Source organism: Muntiacus reevesi, chromosome 3 (genome assembly GCF_963930625.1).
Source record: "Muntiacus reevesi chromosome 3, mMunRee1.1, whole genome shotgun sequence".
In the NCBI taxonomy this organism is placed as follows: domain Eukaryota; kingdom Metazoa; phylum Chordata; class Mammalia; order Artiodactyla; family Cervidae; genus Muntiacus; species Muntiacus reevesi.
The window spans coordinates 32,152,636-32,178,676 of record NC_089251.1 but is presented as its reverse complement, the minus strand read 5'-3'; the positions used below and the strand labels follow the sequence as shown (position 1 = coordinate 32,178,676).

The following is a 26,041-nucleotide window of genomic DNA, read 5'->3' as shown; positions in this document are numbered from 1 at the left end:
GCTGGGCATGCATTAAACACACACACACACCAGTGATAATGTTCTAGTTTGGTATCCAGTTCACAGGTGTTCATTTTATTGATATGTATAAAGCTTATATGATGTAAATACCCTCTCGATCATAGTTCAAATTTTAATTTTTTAATTTTAAAAAGTTCTTCTACTCCTGCTGCACAGTTCAATCAGTTTACTTCCCACCAGTAAACCAACATTATCAGTTTCTTATATATCCTTCCAAAGAAATATATATCCATATGAGCACACACACTTTCACTTTTCCTTCCCATTTTTACATGAATGATACTCTACTACATACATAGTAGAGTTTCACATACCAACAAATCTTAGAGAGCTTTTCACATAAATACCTAAAGAACTTCATTGTTCTTTTTTACAGCTGCATTGGGTAGATGCAGCATATGTTAATCGATTCTTTAATGATGGAAATCTGGATCATTTCCAATCTTCTGTCATTTCAAACAATGCTGTGATGAATAAGCTATGATAAACACATCATTTCAACTGTATTGAGTACATCAACAGGATAAAATGTTAGAAGAGGAGCACAGGCTAAAGTATACTATACAGTTTTATAGTTGATCCTACCAAACTGTCTGCCACAGAGGTTGCAACAATTTAAACTCACACCAGTAAACTATGAGCATGCCTGCTTCCCAAACCTCAGCCATCACTCTCTGTTATCCAACTTATGGATTTTTGCCAACCTGACAAGTGAAAATTGAATTTGAGCCCTTTTAATTTGCATTTCTCTAAATATAAGAAAACCTGATTAAATTTTCATATGCTTTAAAGTTATTTGTATATCTCTTCTAAAAGGTGTTTGTTCATATCCCTTGTCTGTTCCACTGAGTTGTGGATGTCTTTCTTATTGGTTTATGAGAGTTCTTTATATATTGAAATTAGCCCTTATCTGTGATATGAATTAAAAACATTTCTCCCTCCTGTCAGCTATATCTTAACTTTGCTTACACCGATTTTTGATCTACAGAACTTTTCTTTTTGACGCAGCCAGTTTGTCCTTATTTTTTCTTATGGCTTCTCAGTTTTGTCCCCTCAGCCAACTCTTTCTGGAAGCATTATCAGGATACTCATACTCACTGTGACACTAAAAAATACTAAAAGCCTTTTTTAATTCATTTTTTTTTTAATTCATGTTTTTAATTTTTATATTAATATTAAAAATTTTACAAATTTGTAATATGATGACTTCCTCAAAATAGTCAATTATGATCAAGATAGTTGTAACAAAGTGTTATGAATCAAAATATTCAGAATTTGGTGAGCCCAGGTCTCATGTGGCTAAGGCCTGGCTTTGAAGGAAGGTCCTGGAAAAGACCCCTTGGGCTTATGTAAGAACAGAATCTGATGGCTAGCTAGCCTTCCCTTTACAAATACGAAAAGTAACAATGCCAGGGGAAGTGCTAAAAGCTGCTTTGATACAAAATCCCCACTATTTCTCTGGGTGTGAAAGTGCTAGTCACTCAGTCCTCCAACTCTTTGCAACCCCATGGTCTGTAGCCCACTAGGCTCCTCTGTCCACAGGATTCTCCAAGCAAGAATACTGGAGTAGTCTGCCATTCCCTTCTCCAGGGGACCTTTCCGAATCACAAGTATTAGTCAAGGGTGGCAGGGCCCTCTGGGGGATCCCAGGAGAATTTTTAATGCTCTCTTTTTTTTTTTTTTATTACACTTCACCTTACCTGGCTGGGAGGTGAATGATGAGTTTGGTATTTGAGGAAGAAGTTAACCAGTTTATATAAGTCATCTTCATTTTCAATTCCAAGGGCCTGAGGAAAAAATAGAATGACTGCTTCAAACACCATATTAAGAAGTCCCTAGGCTCCCAAGAGCAGGGGCTGGCTCCCTTCAGTCTCCCTGGCCCCTACCAAGGCCCAGAGAACAGGCCTTTCAACACTGGAAAGCACAGTGAGTGTAGACACGCACATCAGAACAGAGAAACAATGCTCAGAACAGCTCCATACAGGCCTGGTGGGCAGGAGCATGCTAAAAGGAGCTGAACACGGCTCTGAGTTTAGGGGTGAAGGGGAGAACCTACGGCTGAGAGCTGGGCCATGAGAAAGGGGCTGGCAGAGGAAGGGGTGGGATGGGAGTCACAGACACAACTCTGAGGCCAATTCTTGGCATGGAGAGTAGGTAAAGGGAAGGATGTGACAGTGAGCTAGAGAAGCCCCGGGAGCCCAGGCGCTACTCCAGGGCTGAGGCAGTGCTAGAAAACCCAGGGGGCTGTGTTACACTGGATCCCCCAATCCACTCAGCCTGGGGGGTACTCACCGAGAAGATGGCGTCCAGTCTCAGCAGGTAACACTCGCTCTTCTCCAGGGGCAGGAGTAGGCTCAGCAGCTTGCTCTCTATGAGGAAACCCTGAGGAGAAGGGAGATGATATCTCCAGTCGGAGACTGGGTTCAGGACAAGTCCTGCAGCCCATCCCCCTCCTGGCAACGAGCCAGGAACGACTCCGCAGAGCAGAAAGAACCCCAGGGCCCAAACATTGAGCAGCTGCCAGGCACCCCAGAGGAAGGGCTTCCTGGGATGCCTAAGAGTCCTTCTCAGGGACGAAGCCATTCCTCTTGATGGACTGAGGCATCCTCAGAAGGCGCTGACTCACCTTGCCCACAGGCCACAGGGGCGAACACCTGAGCTCCCCACCACAGTCCATACCTGATCCAGTCCCATTCCCTCCCGCCCATGTCACTTCACTCAAATGCTAGTCCCCAGACTCAATGGACACGAATTTGAGCAAGCTCCAGGAGATGGTGAAGGACAGGGAAGCCTGGTGTGCTGCGGTCCGTGGGGTTACAAAGAGTCGGACACAACTGAGCGACTGAACAACAGAGTCCCCAGACATCTCCAGGACACAGCAGTAGGTGCTGATCTGGAGCAGAGGAAGGCTGGAGGGAGATGGAGATACCAGAACAGAAACCAGTATCCGTCAGTTGGGACTGAGAGGAGAAAAGACTGGGTGCACCCCCAGAGTGGGAACAACGCCTTGGACAGAAGGCCTCAGGCAGCAAGCTGGCGGGCAGAGCAGAGAGTCAGTCAACTTCCTCCTTCAGCAGGAGCTGCTCTCAGTGGCAAGAGATTCCTGTCGTGCCCAAGAACTATCCCAAGTGGACTGGCACCTGCCAATCTTTGTACCATTTCTCTCCCATCTCAGAAACGAAGACCTAAGTAAACAGCAATTCTGTTTGGGTACAATCAGACTTCTAGGTGAACCAGCTCCTACATGATCATTACACCAATTCCAATGGGTTTTCTAACATGAGTGAAGACATCCAAGGCCTAATACCCACCGAGTAATTGCAAACTCAGCTCCCAGAGAAAGGCCACCATGGGTTGCGGCCACCCTACTGTCAGATGGATCCAAGGGGGCAAGACTGGGACACTTTCTCTTGCAGATGAGCATATTTTAGCATTTTTTTAAAAAATGAATTAGCAGGGGTCCTTGCTGGCTGGCATGGACCCACCTTGCTGACCCATGAAGGGAGGACCCCTTGGCCAGCCAGGCCAGCTCTGGAGCATGACAGCTTCTCTGCAACCCCATGAAGCCTGGACAGGAGGGGTCCCCCCGAAACAATACCATCCTCTGGGCAGGCCCACTCTTGCCTCCAGGCCACCTCTGGTCCATCCAGTGTCATCCAAGGCGGCATTTGAGAAGCAAGGGCAGAAAGTTGCAAAGCCTCCCGCCAGGCACCCAGCCTCACCGACTCGTCACACAGGAGCATCAAGATTTTGCGGGTCGTTCTTGCTGAAACTTGCTTCGGCAGGTCCAGGTAAGACTCTGATCCTGAGCTGTCCTCGTCTGCCCCCTCCTCTTCTGCGAAGGGACACAGAAGAGAGAGAAAGAAAAAGAAGGTGATTCCTTTGCCTGGTTCACTTTGAGGGACAGTCAAGCCACTTTCCTTGAGAAAATGTATACCTTCAAAGGCCTCTTCAAGGCACTAAAGTCACTTTAGCTGATGAAAACCTATTATGTTGGGGGGAAAAAAGAACGGGAGGGTTGGGGTTGAAATAAGAGACTAACTGGAGAATTTTGCCGCTCCTGGCCAGCTTATAATGCCTCACTCTTCCCAATTTTATCTACCTGGAAACGTAAGACTCAAAATCCAGCCTTGACCAGGAAGTGGGAGAGAAACCGTGGACCTATTTATTCTTATTTTAGAGATTGCTCTAACACATCTACTCTATGGTTTCTAACCCTGCGGCAGTTTAGAAACAGTCAATGAAAATGTAGGGAAAGCAGCTGCTTCACAGAAAATAAAAAGGAGCTGCAGCAAGAGGAACTGATGGCAAGAGCCAAAATTTTTCTTCACTAAAATTTACAAATGTTAGGTTTAAAGCTATACATTCCTTGTCGGAAAACAGTACTAAAAATCATGGTACTACCCAGATTTTACCACTTGCTCAAAAGGTAAAATGAGATAACACACATGAAAAGATTTTGAAAAGTGCAAGACGGCAGATTGCTAGTGGGAATACATGTTCTCAGAGGCCCCGCTACTCCAGCCTGCAGACGCTCTGACTCTGTTCCGGTCACCTGCTTCCATCAGCACTTCCTCTAAGATCTGTGTGGCGGACTTCTGCTGCTGCTGAGAAATTGGCCCCACATTCTTTAGGAACCAGAAGTTGGGTGCCATCCAGGGGAGTCCTAGATGATGGGTATGGATGATTCTGTCTACATCAAAGGCTCTGTTTATCAGGTCCTTTGCCTCCTCTTCATTCATCAGCCAAATCTCCCGAAACTGCTTGTCATCAATGAGAGCAAAATGCCTAGGAAGGAGAGTTACTGATGGTGGTCAGCTGACACCAGGGCTGGACCAGTCCCCCACATGCACCCCCAGCTAGCAATAGGGCAAGAATTGAGGCAGAGCTGGGGGAAACCCTGGGCCCGGCCCCATCTCTGAGCCCGCGATTCTCACCTATGAGAACAAGGCAGGTGACATGCAAGTAAAGAGACAGGAGAGACAGCACAAAAGATTCTCTGGTGCCCTGGCCCAGCTCCCCAGAGTAGGTGATATTACACGCTAATGAAATCACTGTCACTACCAGCTCATCTCCCACAATCCCCCTCCTAGGGCACATGCCTTGGGCCCCACGTCCCTGAAATACCTCATGGCTTTCTGAAGCTCCTTGAACTGCAACACAAGGCGTTTGTAGTCTGAGGTTAGGGACTGGTTCTCCTCCTGAAATTGCTTGACCTGCTTGTTATATTTTGATCTCAGATTGTTAAGTACATCATGCAGGCTGAGTTGAAGAAGGGGGAAAAAAGTTAGTCTACCGCTGAACTAAGGCTGCAATGTATGATCCATCTATCTGCTATCTACTCCACTCAGTTCTATAAAACCTAGGCTCAGACTTGTGGGAGAGGCAGGAAACCCTCCCAAATATTTTCCCAAACACAGCTACAACTGTGATCAAGGAAAGGAAAGCAATAGGCGGTAATGGAATCATCCAGAACTAAATGCATTTGAAACTATCCAGAACCTCAAGCCCACCAAGTTCAGTTCAGTTCAGTCGCTCAGTCATGTCCGACTCTTTGCGACCCCATGAACCACAGCACGCCAGGCCTCCCTGTCCATCACCAACTCCCGGAGTCCACGCAAACCCATGTCCATTGAGTCGGTGATGCCATCCAACCATCTCATCCTCTGTCATTCCCTTCTCCTCCTGCCCTCAATCTTTCCCAGCATCAGGGTCTTTTCAAAGACCCACTAAAGGTGCCCTCTTATTCAAAGTGTGACTGAATCGTCCTCAACACGGCACTTGTCGGGGGCCACATCTAGTGCTGACTCACAGATTGAAATAACCTCCCTCAACTTCAGAAACAAGGAAAACAGAAAGGAAAAACTTATATTGCACCACAAGCCTGTGATATATAAGTGCCCCATCCTGAAAGAGCTGATACTATTAACGAGTTCACTAACTCATTCATTCGTTCACTTGTGCATTCATCAAACATGAAAGGTCTCTTTTGTGCCAAGGAAATGTTGGAATACCAAGATGAATACAAGGATATGTCTGAGTACACAGCACCATCAGTGCAGCCAGAGACAAAGACAAACGTTCATTACAGAACTGTGTGAAGAGTGCTACGGAAGAGCTTCACACAGGTCACCAGGGGAACCTGGCTGGCAGGAGAGGGGTTGGTCAAAGTCTACAGCACTAGGAGAGACGTGGCCACAGCATGACGAATGCAGACGGGCCACCGATGCCCAGCTCACTGCTAATAGGAGTCCTGTAGCTGGAAATGTGTCACATGAAATAATACAGGCATGGCTTTCAGAACCCAGACCAGACTTCAGACGTCACGCTACTGAACAGCAGCCCCATTAACACAGGAACGGGAAGGTTTGAGGACTGACATAATTCCAGTTTAAAAATTCTAAAAATAAAATTTTCCTTTTCAAGTATTATTCTGAAATTGTCAGAAGATCCCTGGGGACTTCCCTGGCAGTCTAGTGGTTAAGACTTCACCTTCCAGTGCAGGGAAGGTGGGTTCAATCCCTGGTCAGGAAGCTAAGATCCCACATGGCTCGAGGCCAAAAAAAAACCCAAAAACCAAAAAACCTAAAATGCAAGCAATATTGTAACAAAGTCAATAAAGCCATATAAAAATGGTTCACATTTAAAAAATCTTCAAAAACAAATCAGAAGTCCCCTATACACAAACACTGATCATTCCTATTTTCACATCCAAAAAATGAGACATTCTATAAGATAACTGACCTGGACTTTTGGATGAATAACTGGTTTTACCCCCACCACACTCTCACACACATACATCAAGAGAAGAGGATACAATAAGTATATAAGTATCATGTAAAAAGGAGGTTGGCAGGTGGAGGGGTGGGGGGATCTCATAGATCAGAGAGACTTAAGGAACTTAATTTAACAACGTGATGCAAATGCCTGGGTCTAGATGAGGTACTAATTTAAATAAACTCCTCAGTGGTAAAGAATCTCCTGCAATGCAGGAGACCTGAGTTTGATCCATGGGTCCGGAAGATCCCCTGGAGAAGGGAACAGCAGCCCTCTGTAGTAGTCTTGTCTGGGAAATCCCATGGACAGAGGCGCCTGGAGGACTACAGTCTATGGGACTGCAAAGAGTCAGATAGAACTGAGCGACCAACACTTTCCATTGTAAAGGATGATACATGCTAAGTAGCTCAGTCATGTCTGACTCTTTGCGGTCCCATAGACTGTAGCCTGCCAGGTTTCTCTGTCCATGAAATTTTCCAGGCAAGAAAACTGGACTAGGTTGCCATTTCCTTCTCCAGGGGATCTTCTGGATCCAGGGATCAAACCCACAGTCTCTTAGGGTCTCCTGCATTGGCAGGCAGGTTCTTTACCACTGTCTTTGGGCAACTAGGGGAATATGAATATGATCCAGATATTTAGATGAAATGAAATTTGCTGAAATGAAAAGGTGGAGGTTATTGACTTTTTAGAAAGAGATTACAAAAGAGTTGCAGTATGATGTCATATCTATATATTAATAGATAGAGGGAAAGAAATATACTTAATCTCTGATAGTAAGAATATGGTATTTTTATGTCTTTATCTTGGCTTCCCTGGTGGCTCAGTGGTAATTTACCTTCCAACACAGGAGCCACAGTAGATGTGAGTTTGATCCCTGGGTTGGGAAGATACCCTGCAGAAGGAAATGGAAACCCACTCCAGCATTCTTGCTGGGATAATTCCATGGACAGAGGAGCTTGGTGGGCTATAGACAGTAGGGTCAAAAAGAGTTAGACACGACGAGCACACATGTTTTTATCTTACTTTCACTTGAGGTATTTTCTAATTTTGTATAATGCACATGTACTGCTTCTGTAATTACAAGTTGAGATTTATTCTCCAGATAGCCCTGAGCACACACAAAATGACACAATGACATAAGTACTGGGTTGGCAAAAAAAAAAGTTCATTTGGGTTTTTCAGTAAGATGTCATGGAAAAACCCAAATGATCTTTTTGACCAACCTAATACTTATATTGGCACTATTTGCAACAGCAAGAGTTTAGAAGTCAATAAAAAGCACAGCAGTGTGGGCCTGGTTGAGTAAATCTTAGCATATCTATGCAGTGGACTACAAAACAGCTTAAGAAATAACATGAATGTTCTCTATGAACTGGTATGGAAACATCTTGAAGATACAGAACAATGTGTATAGGATGCTATTAGTTGTTTAAAAGCAGATGGGCATGAAACTTTGTGTTTGCTTGTATGTGCATAAGGAAATTTTGGAAAAAGCAAAAGAAACGAATCCAGAGGTGGGACAGAGGACCCAGACAAAAGATGGATGGGAGACAGACTTTTTGCTGTAAACTCTTTTCTTTTTGCTGTAAACTGCCTGTGGGGTCAGGAGGACTGAACCGGTTGAATGTATCCTGTTTTCAAGAGAAAAAAAACAAAAAACACCTCTTTTAATAAGAATTAGTTATGCGTGCAAGCTAAGTCGCTTCTGTCATACCTGACTCTTGTGACCCCATGGACTGTAGCCTACCAGGCTCCTCTGTCCATGGGGATACTCCAGGCAAGAATACTGGAGTGGGTTGCCGTGCCCTCTTCCAGGGGATCTTTCAAACCCCAGGATCGAATCCGTGTCTCTTATCATCTCCTGCTTTGACAGGCAGCTTCTTTACCACTAGCACCACCTGGGAAGCCCTAAGAATCAGTTATACTTCTAACAATTTCTACTCCTACAAAAGACTACACACCCATCCCTCTTTTCAGTACAGAAAGGCCCAGAAGAAAGACACTCTGCATTCGAGCTTACCGGTTGATCTTCCTCTTCTGCTGGGACTTAATCACTGTACTTTCTTCATCTCTCTTCTTCAACACCTGGAAGTTGTACTCTAACTTCTCTTGGTTTAGCTGATAAGTTGCTTTCATTTGCTGAAGCTGTTGTTCAAGAATCTAAAGTTTAAAAAAAATAATTCTAATTGGTCCTGATACAATTTATTACGCCCGAGGGTTCCTAGTCATTTATTCTGAAGTCATATTGGAGGAACCTTAGGAACAAGTGTCTCTACGTGAATTCTTAGAAAGTTTATCATTAGAGGCAAATTAAAGGTCTGGACAAAGGCTCAGATGGTAAAGCATCTGCCTGCAGTGCGGGAGATCTGGGTTCGATCCCTGGGTTGAGAAGATTCCCTGAAGGAGAGCAGGGCAACCCACTCCAGTGTTCTTGCCTAGAGAATCCCCATGGACAGAGGAGCCTGGCGGGCCACAGCCCATGGGGTTGTCAAAGGACAAGACTGATCGACTAAGCCCACAATGGCGCATAATATTTTTATATTATAATTTACCATATGTGAAATATGTTTATCATATACCACAATGTTTTATTATTTCCTTACAGTATATACATTTATACATGTACAAATACATTTATGTTGCTTTGATAATCTTCAATATTATAAAATAATGGTGGGAAGTACTGCATGTAAAATATTGGGAGTATTTTACTTTCTTACAGTAGATTCTCAGAAGTCAGGTTCAAAGGTTCTCAGTAAATTGATTCCCACAATTTATGGTTCGCACTCCACTGACTGTGGACAAGTACCCACCTCCCCACCTGTCAGGGCTCAGCACCATGCAGGGCAGGCCTGGCCCTTGGGGCAGGGGGCCTGGGACGGAGCAGAGAGCTGCCTGAAGCCGCACCCCCCTCTTGCTGAGCATGCTTAAAGTTTCATTTAGAAATTTCTGACTGTCTGACAGTATCCCAACGGGCCTATAGAAGATGCTGAAGGCACAGCTTCATCTCAAGTGCAATTACCCGGGGTGGTTCTAGCCTGAGCCACTGCTCTGAGCCCTGCAACCTTCTAGGGATGGCTGTGTGCTATGTCCACTGAGGGAAAAGATTCTCAGCAATTCTTCCAGCAAAGTCATGATGATTTATGCCACTGTGCTCCAATCATAACCATCTCTGCTGCTTCAAATGGGACCAGCCCTGGACACTGGGGAGGCCACTGTTCAGCGTAGCTGGCACAGAAGTCCAATAGAAAAGTTTTTTGTTGGACGATGACAATACGAGAGAGCGTGAACACTCACAGAGAAGGAGGGTCTCCAGAGCTGCTCTGGATTTCAGATAATCATGAGCGAGCTCCAGGCTTTGCTGGGATCGAGGCACTGGGGAGCCCCGTGACCCTGAGCATCTGGGTGTCTGCTCTGTGTCCATGGACCTCCTTTGCAATGAGCCCCTGTCGCTAAAACAGCATTTGCCAAACTTATTGGGCCATAGAACAATTTTTATAACACAGGTCGAGCACATAAGTTATAAATGCGAGCCCTACCATATGAATTCTCCTGTGAATTTCATTCTGAAAGGCAGATTATTACACAATAATCATTATGTGAATAGACTATTTTTCCTACATAATACATCTTCAAAGGAAAAAAATACCACTGGCACCATTTTTTTGTTATTGGTTTTGTGAAACCATCATTAATATTTCACCTAGTTGAATACAGTTTACAAAATTCTGAACAAAAGTAATTAGGCCATGTCTTTTTCTTGGTGACCTGAAAGAACTTATTAGCACCACACACTAACCAACTGAGCTAACCAGCCCGTAGACGTGACCTAAAAACAGACCTTAAATCTAAGTCAGTTTTATGGGCAAAAATATATATAATAATAATAATAATCTGTCACTGGATTGTTTTAATTTACAGTCTTTTGCTTGTGCATGGAGTTGAGTATTTATTAACCAATTTTATTTCCTCTTGTTGAAAATATCTACTCCTGCTTTTTGTTAATATTCTTAGGACACTGGGGCTTTCTTGGTGACTCAGATAGTAAAGAACCTGCCTGTACTATTGGAGACCCAGGTTGGATCCCTGGGTTAGGGGAGATACCCTGGAGAAGGGAATGGCAACCCACTCTGATATTCTTGCCTGGAGAAATGTCTGTGCTTATTATTCAATCATCCAAAGATATTTTCACAAAGCTGTATCCTGTGTTCCTATAAACTAATGGCAAAACAGCATGTGTAGTTTGGAGGAATCATTTATAAAGATTATAATTTAACCTGTCACCAAAATCCTTCAGTGTTCCAGGGACTGTGGGTGTGGATCAGCCCCTCTTCTCTTTCTCCTGGGGCAGTAGGAGGAGCAAGGGAGCTCCTTTCTGAAGCCAACTGCAAGCCCAGGCTGACACCGGTAGCCAACATCGCCCAGCAGAACAGAAATTTGGCACAGCCTTTCCCTCTGGCCATCTCAGTTGATGATTCTAAAGACACCACTGGGCCTCTTTATCACTGATCTCAACCTGTGGGGGTGGAAGGGCCCCAGGGATTCTGTTAGGAACTGTAGACTCCACATTCCAAACTCTTGCTTACCCTTTTCTTCCCTGTCACCCACTCTTTAAAAAGAAAAAAAAGAAAAAAATTGGCCTTTGTAGCCATTAACAATTAACGAATATGAACTTGTCTTTTTTTAGAATTTTTATTTTATTTATCTGTTTGTTTTTGACCCGGCTGGGTCTTTGCTGCTGCGTGAGCTTTTCTCTAGTTCCAGAAAGTGGGGGGCTGCTCTCTAACTGTGGTGTGGGTTTCTCCTGTTGCTGAGCGAGGGCTCTAAGGCACTCGGGCTTCAGTAGTTGTGGCTCTCGGGCTCGAGAGCACAGGCTCAATAATTGTGGCACATGGGCTTAGTTATTCCTTGGCATGTGGGATCTTCCCAGGACAGGGACTGAACTCATGTCTCCTGCAGTGGCATTCTTATCCACTGAGCCACCAAGCCCTCACTCACTCTCTTAAACTACTTACACTATTCACAATCTTGCTTTCTAACTCAAACAACTATAAACTCCTAGAGGACAGAAACTGTATCTTATTTGTTTTTATGCTTTGCACCAGGTAAGTTCACAGTACTTGTTAAGTAAATAACTTGTATTTAATTTCTGTGATTAATATTCTGGCATTAAAGTTGTACTAAACCATTTTCCAATTTTAAGTGAGCACATAAGGCCTAAAAATAAAAGCTGCTTCCTACATCAAGAACTAAGTGTTCCTAGCACTTTTATTTTGGGGTGGTGGGTACCGGTGGTTAAATTGTTGAGTACATAATGTTTATAGGTTTCTCTTTGTTCATTGCTAATATGACCTTTCTAGCAGTAAGAACTGAAAAGTATACCATCTTATTTTTACTTCTTGTACCTATCAAGCCAAACCTATATGTACTGGATCTTCTATATTTTGGGGGTTTGCAAAAAAAATTAGTTCCATATTTTAGAAATGATACAGTGCAAAGAATTAGTGTTAGGAAGTGAGTGGCATGACATATCTTTCTGACAAAAATTGATGCTATCTGACTTTACTATCTAGTGACTACAGCTCAGAGGCACTATGATAAAGTTCAATCTACTAAAATATTGCAATATGGGTAATCCATGATTCAACTACCTTTTTCTCAGTTCAAGGGTAAAATATGGTACAGTATAGTCATTCTGACACAGGGAAGAACTGTTACACCAATGAACTGCATGCAGGTTCCCACTCTCTGTCTGTCTCCCAAATACCCACACCTCATCACTAGTCCATCCAGACAGCGTGAGCCAGGAAAGCCAGGTCTCCTGGGCTACCTGCCTCTCTGCCCCTCACCTCCCTAGTCTTATCTCTTTTCTATAACCTCCTCATGTTCCATGTCCTTCTTGGCTTCATTCACGTCCTTCAATAACTTCTTGACTTCATTCAAGCATTTGAACATTGGATTAAGAACATGAAGTTCCCATCCTACAGCTCAACAGCAATAAATTACTCAGTTAGGAAACAGGGAAAGAACCTGAATAGACATATCTCCAAAGAAGACATGAAGATGACTAATGGGCACATGAAAAGATGCTCAACATCACTGATCATCAGGGAAAGGCAAATCAGAACCACAGTGAGATACCATTTCACCTATTAGGATGGCTATTATCAAAAAACAAAGGACAGCAAGTATTGACAAGGATCTGGAGAAAAGAGAATCTTTCTACAGTTAGCAGGAATGCAAACTGGTACAGCCACTATGGAAACAATATGGCAGTTTCTCAAAAAATTAAAAATAGAGTTACTATTTGATCGGGTAATATTAATATGTAACCTGAAAATTTGAAATCTGGAACGCGAAGAGGTATCTGCACTCCCACATTCATTGTAGCATGATTCACTTCAGTCAAGATATAGAAACAATCTAAATATCTGATGATGGACTAATGGATTTTTAAAAGGTTCTCTGGTGGCTCAGACAGTAAAGAATTCACCTGCAATGTAGGAGAGTGAGGTTCGAAGCTGAGCTGGGGAGATTTCCTCAGAGAAAGGAATGGCTACCCACTCCAGTATTCTTGCCTAGAGAATCTCCATGGACATAGAAGCCTGGTGGGCTACAGTCCATGGGGTCACAAAGAGTTGGACACGACTGAGCAACTAACACTATATACATACAATGGCATATTATTCAGCCTTTAAAAAAAGGAAATCTTGCCATTTGCAACATCAGAAATGAACATGCAGGGCATTATGCTAAGTGAAATAAGCCAGATACAGAAAGACAAATACTGCATGATCTCACTTACATGTGAGATCTAAAATAACTAAAAAGAAGCAGAGAGTAGAATTTGCAATGAGGGGCTGTCAAGGGCTGGAGGAGGGGAAGATGAGGAGGTACTAATCAAAGTGTTACAAAGTTTCATCTATGCAAGATGAATAAGCCCTGGAAATAAAATGTACAACTAAGAGCTCAAGATCAACAATACTGTACTGTATACTTAAAAATTTGCTGAGGATAGATCTATTAAACGTCTTTACCGCAAAAAGAAAAACAAAACAACAACAAAAAAGAATGTGAGGTTCCTTTATTTCACTGTTAGAGACCAGTATGTTCTGCTATCATGTAAATGATCATAGAACCAAGATAACTTCAGAAAACTTAACTATAGCTATTTTCTTTTTTTTTTTTTTAGCTATTTTCATTAACAGTGTAATGTGTACAGCCCACAGAAGCCATGATGCTTTTTTTACAAAAGTCTACTGTTCCTTGTCAGTAACTCTCAGCTCCCTGACATTAACATTAAGAAAGGCTCAAGAAAATTCTCAAGACTGGAAAAATATCTGTAGTCTAATAAGATTATTTTTTTTTTTTATGCCTGGGGCCATGGTAGTGAAAGCGCTGAGTCCTAACCACTGGACCACCAGGGAATTCCCTAATAGGGTTTTTTAATTTAATCTCATTATAGAAAGCTACAAGAGGAGTTAAGAACTGAAATTCTACCAAAGGCTATGTGGAAAAACTTTAACATGTTTTTCTACATGAAGACTGAAATGAACATAACATGCTTGAATGTTAAGATGCAACTATGTTATATCTAAATGTAATTAGGGATAATTTTTTTAACCGACATTGAAACACAGAATCCTAGGTTTGGACAGAACTTTAGAAACCAGAAAATCTAACCCCCTTCCCACTGCAGGAATCCTTCTTCTACACTGAAGAAAGACACAGTCATTCAGCCTCTGAATACTTTATGACATAAAAGGACTCTTTGTTCTGTGGGATGACCCTTTTCTGTGCTAGACAGTTTCAACTGTGAGGCAGTTCTTTCTGATGGTGAGTCAGAATCTGCCTTATTGCTATGTTCAACCAGCATCAGGAGGCTGTTTGGAATACCGTGAAGGACAGAGGCTATCAAGGCACACAGAACTGGGTTTGAATCCAGGGCTTACCATTTACCAGATAAATAAATAGCCTTGTCTCTGAGCCTCAGTTTCATGGCATATAAAATGACACTAGTGATTTCTCCCCCTTTGAGTTACTGGAAGGATTAGGGAAACTGTGTGTTAAGTGCCTGGAGTATGGTAGGCACCCATCACATGGTGGCCACCCGACCATTACCTGGCCCTAGAGATACTTTCCCTCCACCCGGCAAAGTAAGTATTGGTTGGATGGACTAGCTCTAGGATATTATGGACGGTTGCTAAGGGTGAGACATTCACAGGTGCTCCGTCTGCCCAGCCGCCCAGACACCCTGGCGGAGAAACAAGTCACACCTGCACGTCCTGCTCCAGCTTGATCTTGATCGTGTTGTACTCTTCGCAGTCCCAGACTCTCTGCTTGTTGAGCTGTTTCTCGTAGTCCTCCACCTTCTTGATGCGGTTCATCAGATATTCCAGCTGAAGGCACACAAAGACAAGGGGAAGGACATGCCCCATCCCTGTTCTAACTCTGAAGGGAGTCTCTCTGCTCTCAGAAACCCTGTGCCCCAAGGCTTTGAACTCGAAGGCCATGGCTTGCATTGCTTACCAGGGTCCTGACTCTCTAGACTCTAAGAGGAGTGCAGACCCTGCCATCAGACATTCGTATTTCTAAGAAAAAAATCTAATGGATCTTGGTCATATTATTTATTTGTTCTTTAATGTCTCTGAAATAAATTGATAACCTCACACCCTTTAGAATGTGTCTTAAGACAGTTTCTTGGGCCACGAATACCCATGGCTGGGGGAGATACCCCAGAAACAAAGGAGAGAGTGGCAGAACCAGTGAAACCACAGAGGGCTACACACATGGCGCTGACCACCACCACCACAAGAGGGGGCCATCCACAGGCCCTGCTGCTGACCTGGCCATTGCAGTCAGGGTGTGGGGCTACAGCAGTCTTCCCCAAGGTACAAAAAGCTAGAAAATTCAGCCTCAACAGGAGTCACCCCAGACTCTAGGAATCACCACTGACACCCCCTCCGCCTCCCCCACTGGCCACTCCCTGACCTCTTTGGCGTTGTGAGCCTGTAAGGCCCGCTCCCATTTCTTCTTATTGCTGGTCAGCAGCTCCTGTCTCTCCACCTCAAATGCTTTCTGTGACCAGAAGGAAAAAGCGCTCTTGTGTCTGCTTTAATCAGGCAGGTCCCACAGCATCAAAGAGTGCTCAGACAGCAGCAGCAGCACCGCGTCTCCACCCACACAAAGTCGAACCCAAATGGAGACTTGTCAGGTTTCATGCACCCAAAGCACCGTGGAAGGAGCTGCATGGGGAGTGTTACAAAGCCTGCGTTTCACAAGGATTCTGAGAGGAAGTGTGCCAGCCGTCCTATGTCCAGTGGGGGACGGCCAGGGCCTAGAAGTCACAGGGCCAACCCTGGCATGTATTCCACTGGGACTCAAGTGGGAGCACTGCAGTGGCTGGGGTTTCCATGAAGCAAAGGCAGCATGGAGCTCACAGAACAGGAGGTGGGGGGTGTGGATGGTAATGCAGAGATAAGTCTGTGTTAATCCAAAGAGAGGCCCCCGCCTCTTGGCTCTCTTCCATATTTGGAAAGGCCTGTCTGGATGTCAGTCCTAAACATTTCAGGCGAGTCCAGAGTACAGGCTCCTGGATCCTGTTTGACACGCCCCTTTCCCCTCCCCACATCCCTGACTGTCAGATAAGTGGCTCACAAATGCCTGATGTTCTGGAACACTGACCTCCCTCCTCTACTCCTCTTACTTTACCCTGTTTTATCTTCTTTCCAAGTGCTTATCACCACCTGTCAAATTACATACATAGTAATCTATCTGTCTATTGTGTAGCTGCCTCTGCTAGAAAACAGGTTCCATCCAGGACTTTGTCCTTGGTTGTTGCCCCAGCCCCTAGCACAGCACTTGCCATTTAGTAGACATTTGCATATTTGTTGGAGGAGGGAACATATGAAGAAGCAAATGAATGAAACCCTAGAGCAGAGACCTCAATGAGAGCAGTGAGACGGAGCAATGACAGTAGTCTAGGGCCCTCCCTGGGTGGTTAGGACAAGCCAGCCTCCCCCCAGGGGCCTCCTCCCAGGGGCCTCCTCCCAGGGCCTCCTGCCAGGGCCTCCTCCCAGGGCAGGGGGCAGCTCTCTCACACACCATTACCTCGATATTTTGAAGCTCCTGGCGAAAAGTTTTCATCACATTCTTCACCTGCTCTTCCATCCTCTCCAGGAGCAGGCAGATGTCATCTGACTGTTTCTTCAAATCCTTCACGTACTGGTCATCTTTTATTTTTAACTCCTAGAGAAGAGCATATCAAAGGTTGGTCACCAACTGAGACAGAAGCCAGAGGCTGCCAGCTCCCAACCCCCAGACCACCCTCGGACCCCTCCCATCAGCTCACACACTAGAAAATACAGCTGCACAAAGGGAAGGTGCTGGATAGGCTTCTTCCTCGCCTATCCAGGGAGAAGCATGGGTGTTTGGAGCCCATGAACTCAGCTCAGGGCAAAGCCTCAACGAGAAGCCCAGGATCAAACCCCGAGAGGACTACTTGCCGCAAATCTCCCTGCAGGTTCCCAGAAAACCCAGGTGCTCCTGCCGAGCAACGAATGTCCATGTTCTAACATGGGCACACATCTACTGCAGACTGTTCCATGCCTTAACTAAGCACAGAAAGCCTGAAACAGCATTTGCTACAACAGGACATCTTTCTCTTAGGCAGCCAATGATTCTAAAATGACTACAGAACTTTCTCTTTCGGTTAAAAGGATATTGTCTGAGGGACTTCCCTGGTAGTCCAATGGCCAAGAATTCACCTTGCAAGTCAGGAGACACTGGTTCGATCCCACATGCTATCAAGCAACTACGCCTGCACACCACAACTAAAGAACCTGTGTGCCCCAACTGACACAGCCAAACAATAAATATATACTTTTTTTTAAACAATAATCTTAAAAAAAAATTATATAGCCTGAAATAACAAGGTCCTACTATAGAGCACAGGAACTATATTCAATATTCTGTGATACACCGTAATGGAAAAGAATATGAAAAAGAATGTATACCTATGTATAACTGAGTCACTTTGCTGTATAACCATAATTAACACAATATAGTAATTCAACCATACATTGATTAAAAATATTTTTAAGTGTATTGCCCAAGCTGTACCACGTTCCTGGTAAGGAAGTAAGGTCTCTGCCTTTCTCTATTCAGGAAAAGCACACGTTCCCCCAGCTCCATCCCCTGTGGCAGGACCCAGGGTCAGGCTCTTGCCTGCTGTAACTCGCTGATCAGCTTGTTCTTATCTTCGATCAGCCCTGCGCAGTGCACCTGCTGGGCATTGAGCATTTCCCACAGCTCCTGAGGGATTCTCCGCTGCTTGCCCTCCTCCCACTTGACGGTGATCTCATCAAATTTGTCCTGGCTAGTCTTGACCTCGTTCTCCAGCTTTTCAAGTCTACAAATAAATAAACAGACCAGCTCTGGAGGCTGCCTTTCAAGAACACAGGTTGGCTCTCTAGGATCTGGAAAACAGGTCAGGGTACCTACCACGCCCTGCCTTCCTCCAGGTAGAACCATGGTAAACCAAACCAGGCTCTAAGAAATCTTCTTTTAGTTTAAAGCTTGACTGTAAATAAGAGGCCAAGTAAACAAAACCAGAACAAAATGGTTTTGACCCAGAACAAAAATGGATCAGCATTAAAGCTATACAAACACATCTGAGAGTCACCTGGTCATATCCTCGGCATAAGACAGTGACTCAGTAGCTAAGCACTTGGTCACAGGCCCCATAGCTTGTGTTCAAATCCTGATTTTGCTTCTGGCTCTCAACTTTAGGCAAATTGCTTAACTTCTGCAGGCCCCATTTTTCTCAGCTGTAGAATAGAGAGGACAGAAGCATCTACCTTCCTGTGACTGTTGTCAGGATTAAATAAGATGATTCCCAGCACAGTAGTCACTTAACAAATGGCACTCCTATTATTATCTTTTACTATTGACATGACTTCAACTGTCTGGCCATTCCCCTCCCAAATTATCAATAAATGACTAGTGGAACATACAAAAAGGAAAATGCTACCATTAGCAATGAAAAATAGAGGAGTGGTCTCCCAGAATTCCAAAAATGCCAAAGAAACCGTGTGATGGAGCACATCAATGATGGGACTAGATAGGAGGAGGCATTAGGGCTGAGATGTGAGGCCCCTTCTGAGAACAGGGGCCAGGACACATGCCTGCAACACTCTCCCAACTTCAGTAACCGGTCCTTCTATGAGATCATCTCCAAACAGGGGAGCAAACTCCCTTAATGAAAAGAATCACAATGTAACTATCTTGTGAGCCCCTCTCTCCTTCCCACCTTCCAAGCCAGGGCCCGGAAGACATCTTATCATTCCATTAACTTTTTTTTTTTCCCGAAGCATGAGTAACAGCTGTCAGGTTACATTTCCAAAACCCACATTTATCTTGTAACCACTGCCCATGACCTTCCATTTCTCCTTAGGGGCTGCAGGAGAAGCCTGACTCCTCAATGGGGCCCTCAGGGCCTTTCCACAGTCGCCCCTGCTGGACATCAGCCAGTTCAGTCCCCAGGCCATGACAGGCAGTGGGAAATTTCAAGAATAAATTATATTAGGCTTCCCTGGTAGCTCAGGGAAGTGGTAAAGAATCTGCCTGCCAACACAGGGGACACAGGTTTGACCTCTGGTCTGAGAAGATCCCACATGATGTGGGACAACTAAGCCCATGAGTCACAGCTACTGAAGCGCGAGTGCCTAGAGCCCACGCTCCACAACAAGAGAAACCACGGCAAGGAGAAGGCAGTACCCTGCTGTGAAGAGTGGCCCCTGCTCACCACAGCTAGCGAGAGCCCTCTTGTAGCAACGAAGACCCAACACAACCAAAAATAAATACATGAATAAACAAACCTGAAAAAAAGAAAGAATAAATGATATCTTAGTGACAGTGGTAAAATTGCTAATGGGGAGAACTACTCCAAAACTTTGGCCACCTGATGCAAAGAGCTGACTCATTGGAAAAGACCCTGATGCTGGGAAAGATTGAAGGCAGGAGGAGAAGGGGACGCCAGAGGATGAGATGGTTGGATGGCATCACCAGCTCAATGAACATGACTTTGGGTAAACTCCGGGAGTTGGTGATGGACAGCGAGGCCTGGCATGCTGCAGTCCATGGGTTGCAAAGAGTCAGACACGACTGAGTAACTGAACTGAACTGAACTGAACTGAACTGAACTTATGTAGAACCAATGAAAATATTGTTATTAAAATCGCACTGTGTATGTACCTGCTGAGAGAAGCAAGATGGCCCCATGAGCTGCTTTTGTAATTGGACTACAGGTAAGGAATTCATTGAAGAACAAGCCAAAGAAGAGTTCACTTGAGGACCTCTGTTCCTGATGTTATCAGTCCTCTGTGTGCAAACCAAGGAAGCTGAATCCTGCTAACCAGCTTACTCCTGTCTCCCTGTCAAGGCAGCTCAACCCTGGGAGGTGGGTGTGAGGCCTGCTGAGGCCCACCTGCTGAGGCCTGGAGCTAAGGGTTGGCCACAGAAGAGTTTCCATCATCCCCCTGGCCCTCTATACCTCCAGTCGTGGACTCCTTACCATTCTTTAACACGCTGCTACATTTGTACACAGCCTTCATGGGTCTGATTTTTATGATTAATTTAAGCCCAGAACAGCTTAATCTACCTTCTCAACCTCATCCTTTTCTTCCACCACCCCATACATCCCTCACTTTCATGCCATTCCCAAGATTTATACAATCTCATGCCTTTGTACAAGTTGTTCCTAATATGCCCACTCCTTGATTCCTCCAACTCCTATTCATCCCTTACAGCCCACCTCAAATATCACTTTGCCTGGAAAGTTTACTCTAATCTCTCCAGGGAAAATTAAAGATCACCTTACACATGTTTCCATAACTCTTATACATAACTTTGTCAGGTACACATAGTGTGTGTGCTCAGTCGTGTCTGATTCTTTGTGACCCCAAAGATTGTAGCCTGTTAGGCTCCTGAGTCCATGGGATTCTCCAGGCAAGAATACTGGAGTGGGGTGTCATATCCTACTCTAGGGGATCTTCCTGACCCAGGGATCAAACCCACGTCTCTCGTGTCTCCTATATTGGGAGGTGGATTCTTTACCACTGCACTATGTGGGAAACCCATACATACCTGTGTAACGTGTGCTAGTCACTCAGTCATGTCTGATTCTTTGTGATCTCATGATCTCTTGATCTCAAGAGCCACCAGGCTCTTCCGTCCATGGAATTCTCCAGGCAAGAATACTGGAGTAAGTAGCCATTCCCTTTAACACAAATCATGGTGGGGTGGAGGTTTCACATCTATCTCAACCAGACTATGAACATCAAGAGCAGAGGCCATGTCCACTCCTCGTTGTATCCACCGGGCTTGGAACACATTAGAAAGGTAACACTTGAGGAAGGAGGAGGGAAGCAATGAGGGAAGGGGAGAGGGAGGGAGGAATGGAGGGAAGGAGGACTCAAAAGGGGCAAGAAGCGGATCCTTCTAGACCAGGTTTGATAAAGAACGGGGAGAATTTGGGGAGCCAGAGAAGAGACACTTCACATCCCTCAGGCTGCGGAGCCCAGGAGGTTCCTCACCTCTGACGCTTGATCTCCTCTTCCTCGACTCGCCTGTGGATCTCTCTGGTATCTGTAGCTACCTGGATATTTGTCACCAACTCAGTGCCACAGAGCAGCAGTTTAGCCAGTTTCTGAAACCAAATAAGAATTTATAAAGCTAGAAACACTTGTATAACTGTCTGTAGCTGTGTGATCCAGCCAAGCAGGAATTAAAAGCTACCTGATGACTTTTAAGAGTAGAAGCTACTTAGCAACCCATCTCCATCAGGACACTCGTGATGTGATGTTACAGCTTACGATCTACAAGCATTCTGCACTTCCATATGTCCAGTTTAGTCTCGCTAGAGAAGGGACCAGCCCACCAGTACGAGGGAATGTGCTCTGGGCACATCTTGGCACTTTCTTCAACAGGCCTCTGAGTGATTGACACTGCCAGGGTCCTTTCTAAGAATCTCAGTTGGGGACGTGAGACATATAATAATAGTTGTCCTGCAATGTGCATTTCCTCCCTCTCCTTTTAATAACAGAACACCAATTTTAGCTGGGCATTTGACCTCTCCAAAAAGATACACCTCTCAACATCCCTTGCAGCTAGAATGCACATGAGCAGCAGTGCACGTGACACTTCTGAATGGTGCCTTGAAGGGGAAAGTTGTGTCCTCTCCTGCCCCCTTTTTCTCTATCTCCCAGGCTGGCATGTGATGCTAAGTATGTCATGGTCAGCAGACAAAGGCAACCTAAGGAAGGGCGGAACGAGCTGAGGTACCCAACCTCGAGGAACCCTCACATCAGCCCTGGACTATGTCCACTCTGAGCTATTAAATGAACCAGAGAAATAAGCTTCTATCTTGTTTAAGCTAATGGTATGTGGGACCTTTGGCTAGAGGTGTTCTAACACAGGAGACTTCTGTAACTGACTGCATTACCCCTCCCTCAAAGGCTCAGGAGTTTTGCTACTGGCACCCCACTTCTAAATTCCTCTTCATAAAGTTCACACTCAGCATCTTCACTCCTGACCTTTTGGTGATGTCTTGATTTCAAGATAATACATCCTCTCAACAAAAAGTTCAGGAATCCTCAGGTTATGTCTGAGTTTTTCCAAGTTTGTTCTGGAACTTAAAAATTTTCCAACTCTCAGATCATTTCTGAATGAGGAACCTATAAATTTCCCTGCTCCAAAAAGTCACTGAAATGATCAGAGACTCTATTTCATCTCTCTCTTCTATGGAAATTTTGAAATGTGGTTTTATGAATACATAACTGAACTTTAATCCAGATCTCCAGGGTCCTCCAGACTTTTTTTAAACAGCTCCAGCCTTATCACTTGTGCCAAATGGTTTTAAATACATAAGGAATTATTGACTTTCCTGTAGTGTGCAGCAATTTTCTATTTTGTACTCAGATAATGTGAACATCAGAAATATCTGAATCAAGTATTTAAGACCCAAAGTAAAACTGAAAATGTTGCCGTTATCAACAGATTAACAGACACACCCTAACATTTTTGAGACCCAGGGTAAGAGTTTAAATGAAGGTCCACATATCACATATCTAAATATTTAAAAATTATAATTCAGTGTAATAAGCCATTAAACACATTCTGTCCTCCTACCTTGGCACCTTCATAACAGAAGTCCTGGTTTGAATTCATACTATGACTCAGAGCTCCAACTCAGAACTTGGTGGCTAAGGGGGAGACAGTATCAGCCCCCAGCCTAGAGCCCAGCCCCTGGCCACCAGCCTGGAGCCCAAGCCATTCTCTTCATACTCCTAGCTCCGCATCCTGCACCATGAAGGGCATCAGACACAGGCACGTGAATTTCTCAGACCACACGTGAGAGCTCTATTAAACCCTTTGACCACCCCTGAGCAGAACAAAACCTAGGAAGAGGCTGATGCAGGCCTTGAAAGTGGGCTCAGAACCGTTTGGACAGGGAATTTGGAGTTCTGTGATAGACGGTGATCTAATGGGAGCACTTGGGCTCTGAATAAACTTGAGGCAAGTCTACTTGAGGGGGCACATCTAGAGGAGGGCCAGAACAGGATACAGAGCTCTCCTCATTATCACTTTTATTCAATGGACGAGAAGCATATCTAGTGCAACAAAGCAAGAAAAACAAGTTTTTAAGTACTCAAAATTGAACAGGAAAAGATAAAACTGTCATTTCAGATGATACAATTATATGTTAAAAAAAAGAACCCACAGGTTAACTATGAGAATTAACAAGTGAACTTGACCAGGCTGCTGGCTATCAGGTCAATATGTCAAAAGCAATTATACTTTTACATATCAACAACAAACAATTAAACCTTGATAAAAAGTGTAAAACATTGCTAAGTGATATTAAAGAATACTTATATCCAAAAAAGGGATATTTTATACTCATGGGTTGCAAATCTATATTGGTAAGATATTAATTCTTTCCCAGATTGATCTGTACTTTCAATCTGATCCCAATTAAAATCCCAGCAGGTTTTTTGGTGGAAACTGAGAAAATAATTCTAAAATTTATGTGGAAATACAAAGGGTCAAGAACAGTCAAGACAACCCTGAAGAATCACAAAGCTGGAGGACTTACCCTAGGGTATCAAGGGCTGCCATTTGGCTACAGTAATTAAAATAATGTGGAAGTGGCACAAAGATGGACAACTGACCCACAGAGCAGAGAATCTAGAAACAAACACACGTGTATGATCACCTCGTTCGCTACAAAGGTGCATTGCAATGCAAAGGGGAGAGAATGATCTTCTCTTTAAATGGTGCTGGGTTAATTAAAGATCCATTTAGAAAACAATGAACCTGGGGCCCTAGTTTTACACCACACACAAAAAAATGGATTCCAGACAGATTATAGACCAAATGTATATAAACAGTTGAACAATGAAGTGTCTAAAAACAAAGCATGGAAGAATATCTTTATAAACTTGGAGTTGACCAAGATTAAACAGGAAACAAAAATAATTACCATTTTTAAAAAATTATTGATAAGGTAACAGGGTCAAGGGCAGTGGCCCCTCCTGCCCAGGTCTTGGAGAAGAACTAGTTGTTAATACCTTGATACTGAAAAAGGTAGCATTTTCTTTATAAACTGAAATGTAAAAATGTTCTTTATACTCCTCAATGCCAACATGCATGTGTGCTCAGTCATACCCAACTCTTTGCGACCCCATGGTCAGGGTCCTGCCAGGCTCCTGTCTCCATGGAATTTTCCAGGCAAGAATACTGGAGTGGATTGTCATTTCCTACTCAGTGCTAACACTCTTCATGATTTAAGTCCTAAGTGAAAGCAACATAGAAAACCTGCTAATAAAAACAGTATTCTCTCTCTGGTTTTACACTCAACTTTAGAGTGCTCAGGATGAATAGTATTTTCAAGATTATATCAGTATCAACTAAAACAGTACTTTCAGGATTATATACAATATTCCTTCTATCCTACACAGAAATGCTCAGAGATCATCCACCTTTAGATGAAGTACCCTAAGTGCAAAGGGGAGATGTGACATCTACTTCACAGTTATCAACAGATCTGGAACAAAAACCCATAACAGTTCAATATTCTTTCCACTACAACAAAACATCTTATCCTTGACCCAGGACAGTCCAGGTAATTCAGTTGTTTCTAGATATCTCTAGGCTCTATAATCAGACAGGATTGAGCAACTGAACTGAAACGAGGCTCCATAATAATATTTCAGTAATTTGGATACTTTCTCCCAGTAACTGCATTTCAGTTCCAGAAATGATCTCTTCTCCTCCCCACTTTTAGAAATCCCATCTATCTTTCTAAGACCCAGTTCCAATCCTACTTTCTCCTTAGACCTTCCCTAATCAGGCCGGTTGGGTGAGCTCTTTTCCATGCAATTAATTAATTAAATGTGGCACTGTGCCACTTGGCGCTCCCTGCTTTGAACTACTGTTTATCCCTCCTGCACCTCTTGCTTCAAGTCCTTTACTACCTGTTTCAGGAGCCCTGTCATCACCATGGGAGAGCGATCAAAGACTTTCTTTTAGTGTTCACTGGGTACAAGCTTGCGCCTACTCCACAGTCACAAAGAGACCTTCGCTCATCTAGAACCTAACAGTTCCACTGGGACACCGCACGCACACACATTCAGAAAGTCAAAGAAGGCAGAAAATTGTCTATAGTGAAGTAAATGAATGGTACAGACGAGAACAGTTCCATGTGTGACTTTAAAGAGTTCAACCTGCTTCATGGAAGACATCGTGGAGAAGTTGGGCCGTGAGACAGTCTTAAAGTCTGGGATAGAGGAGAGGGGAAGAGGGAGGGGAGAGGAGAGGAGGGAAGAAGAGCGGAGGGGAGGGGCTTGGCATTGCTGCATCAAAGGCCCAGCACAGAAAGAGTGAAGCCTCAGTCTGGGTCCTACTGGACTGGTGGGACCCATTTATACCCCATTTCCTACCAGTCTGCTTTCTTCTTTCTGTTTGTAGCTCTTGCTTTGATCTTCCTCATTCTCCTTCTTCCCATCTAAATATTCTCCAAGAGCTTCCCTGGGATGGAAAAAATGCAGATAAAATGAAGTTTAAATTCTAGGAAGTAAAATCTTTCACTCTTTTTTTCCTAACTTTGATTTCTGTGTTTGTTTTTTTAAATCTTTCTGCTGAGCTGTGCATGGCCTGAGGGATTTAAATTTAAATTTTTAAT

At 44.1% G+C, this 26,041-nt stretch overlaps 1 protein-coding gene across 1 annotated transcript in view; it reads right to left on the bottom strand.

The window, feature by feature from the left end:
* Window positions 1–26,041, bottom strand: part of DRC1 (dynein regulatory complex subunit 1) — a 31,123-nt gene that overhangs the window by 3,368 nt on the left and 1,714 nt on the right. The window contains 13 exon segments of the mRNA XM_065927208.1: window positions 974–1,016; window positions 1,710–1,808; window positions 2,314–2,403; window positions 3,744–3,856; window positions 4,577–4,809; window positions 5,149–5,283; window positions 8,819–8,958; window positions 15,075–15,197; window positions 15,790–15,876; window positions 16,909–17,046; window positions 18,025–18,208; window positions 21,393–21,505; window positions 25,800–25,887. Coding sequence (XP_065783280.1) covers window positions 974–1,016; window positions 1,710–1,808; window positions 2,314–2,403; window positions 3,744–3,856; window positions 4,577–4,809; window positions 5,149–5,283; window positions 8,819–8,958; window positions 15,075–15,197; window positions 15,790–15,876; window positions 16,909–17,046; window positions 18,025–18,208; window positions 21,393–21,505; window positions 25,800–25,887 — 1,586 coding nt within the window.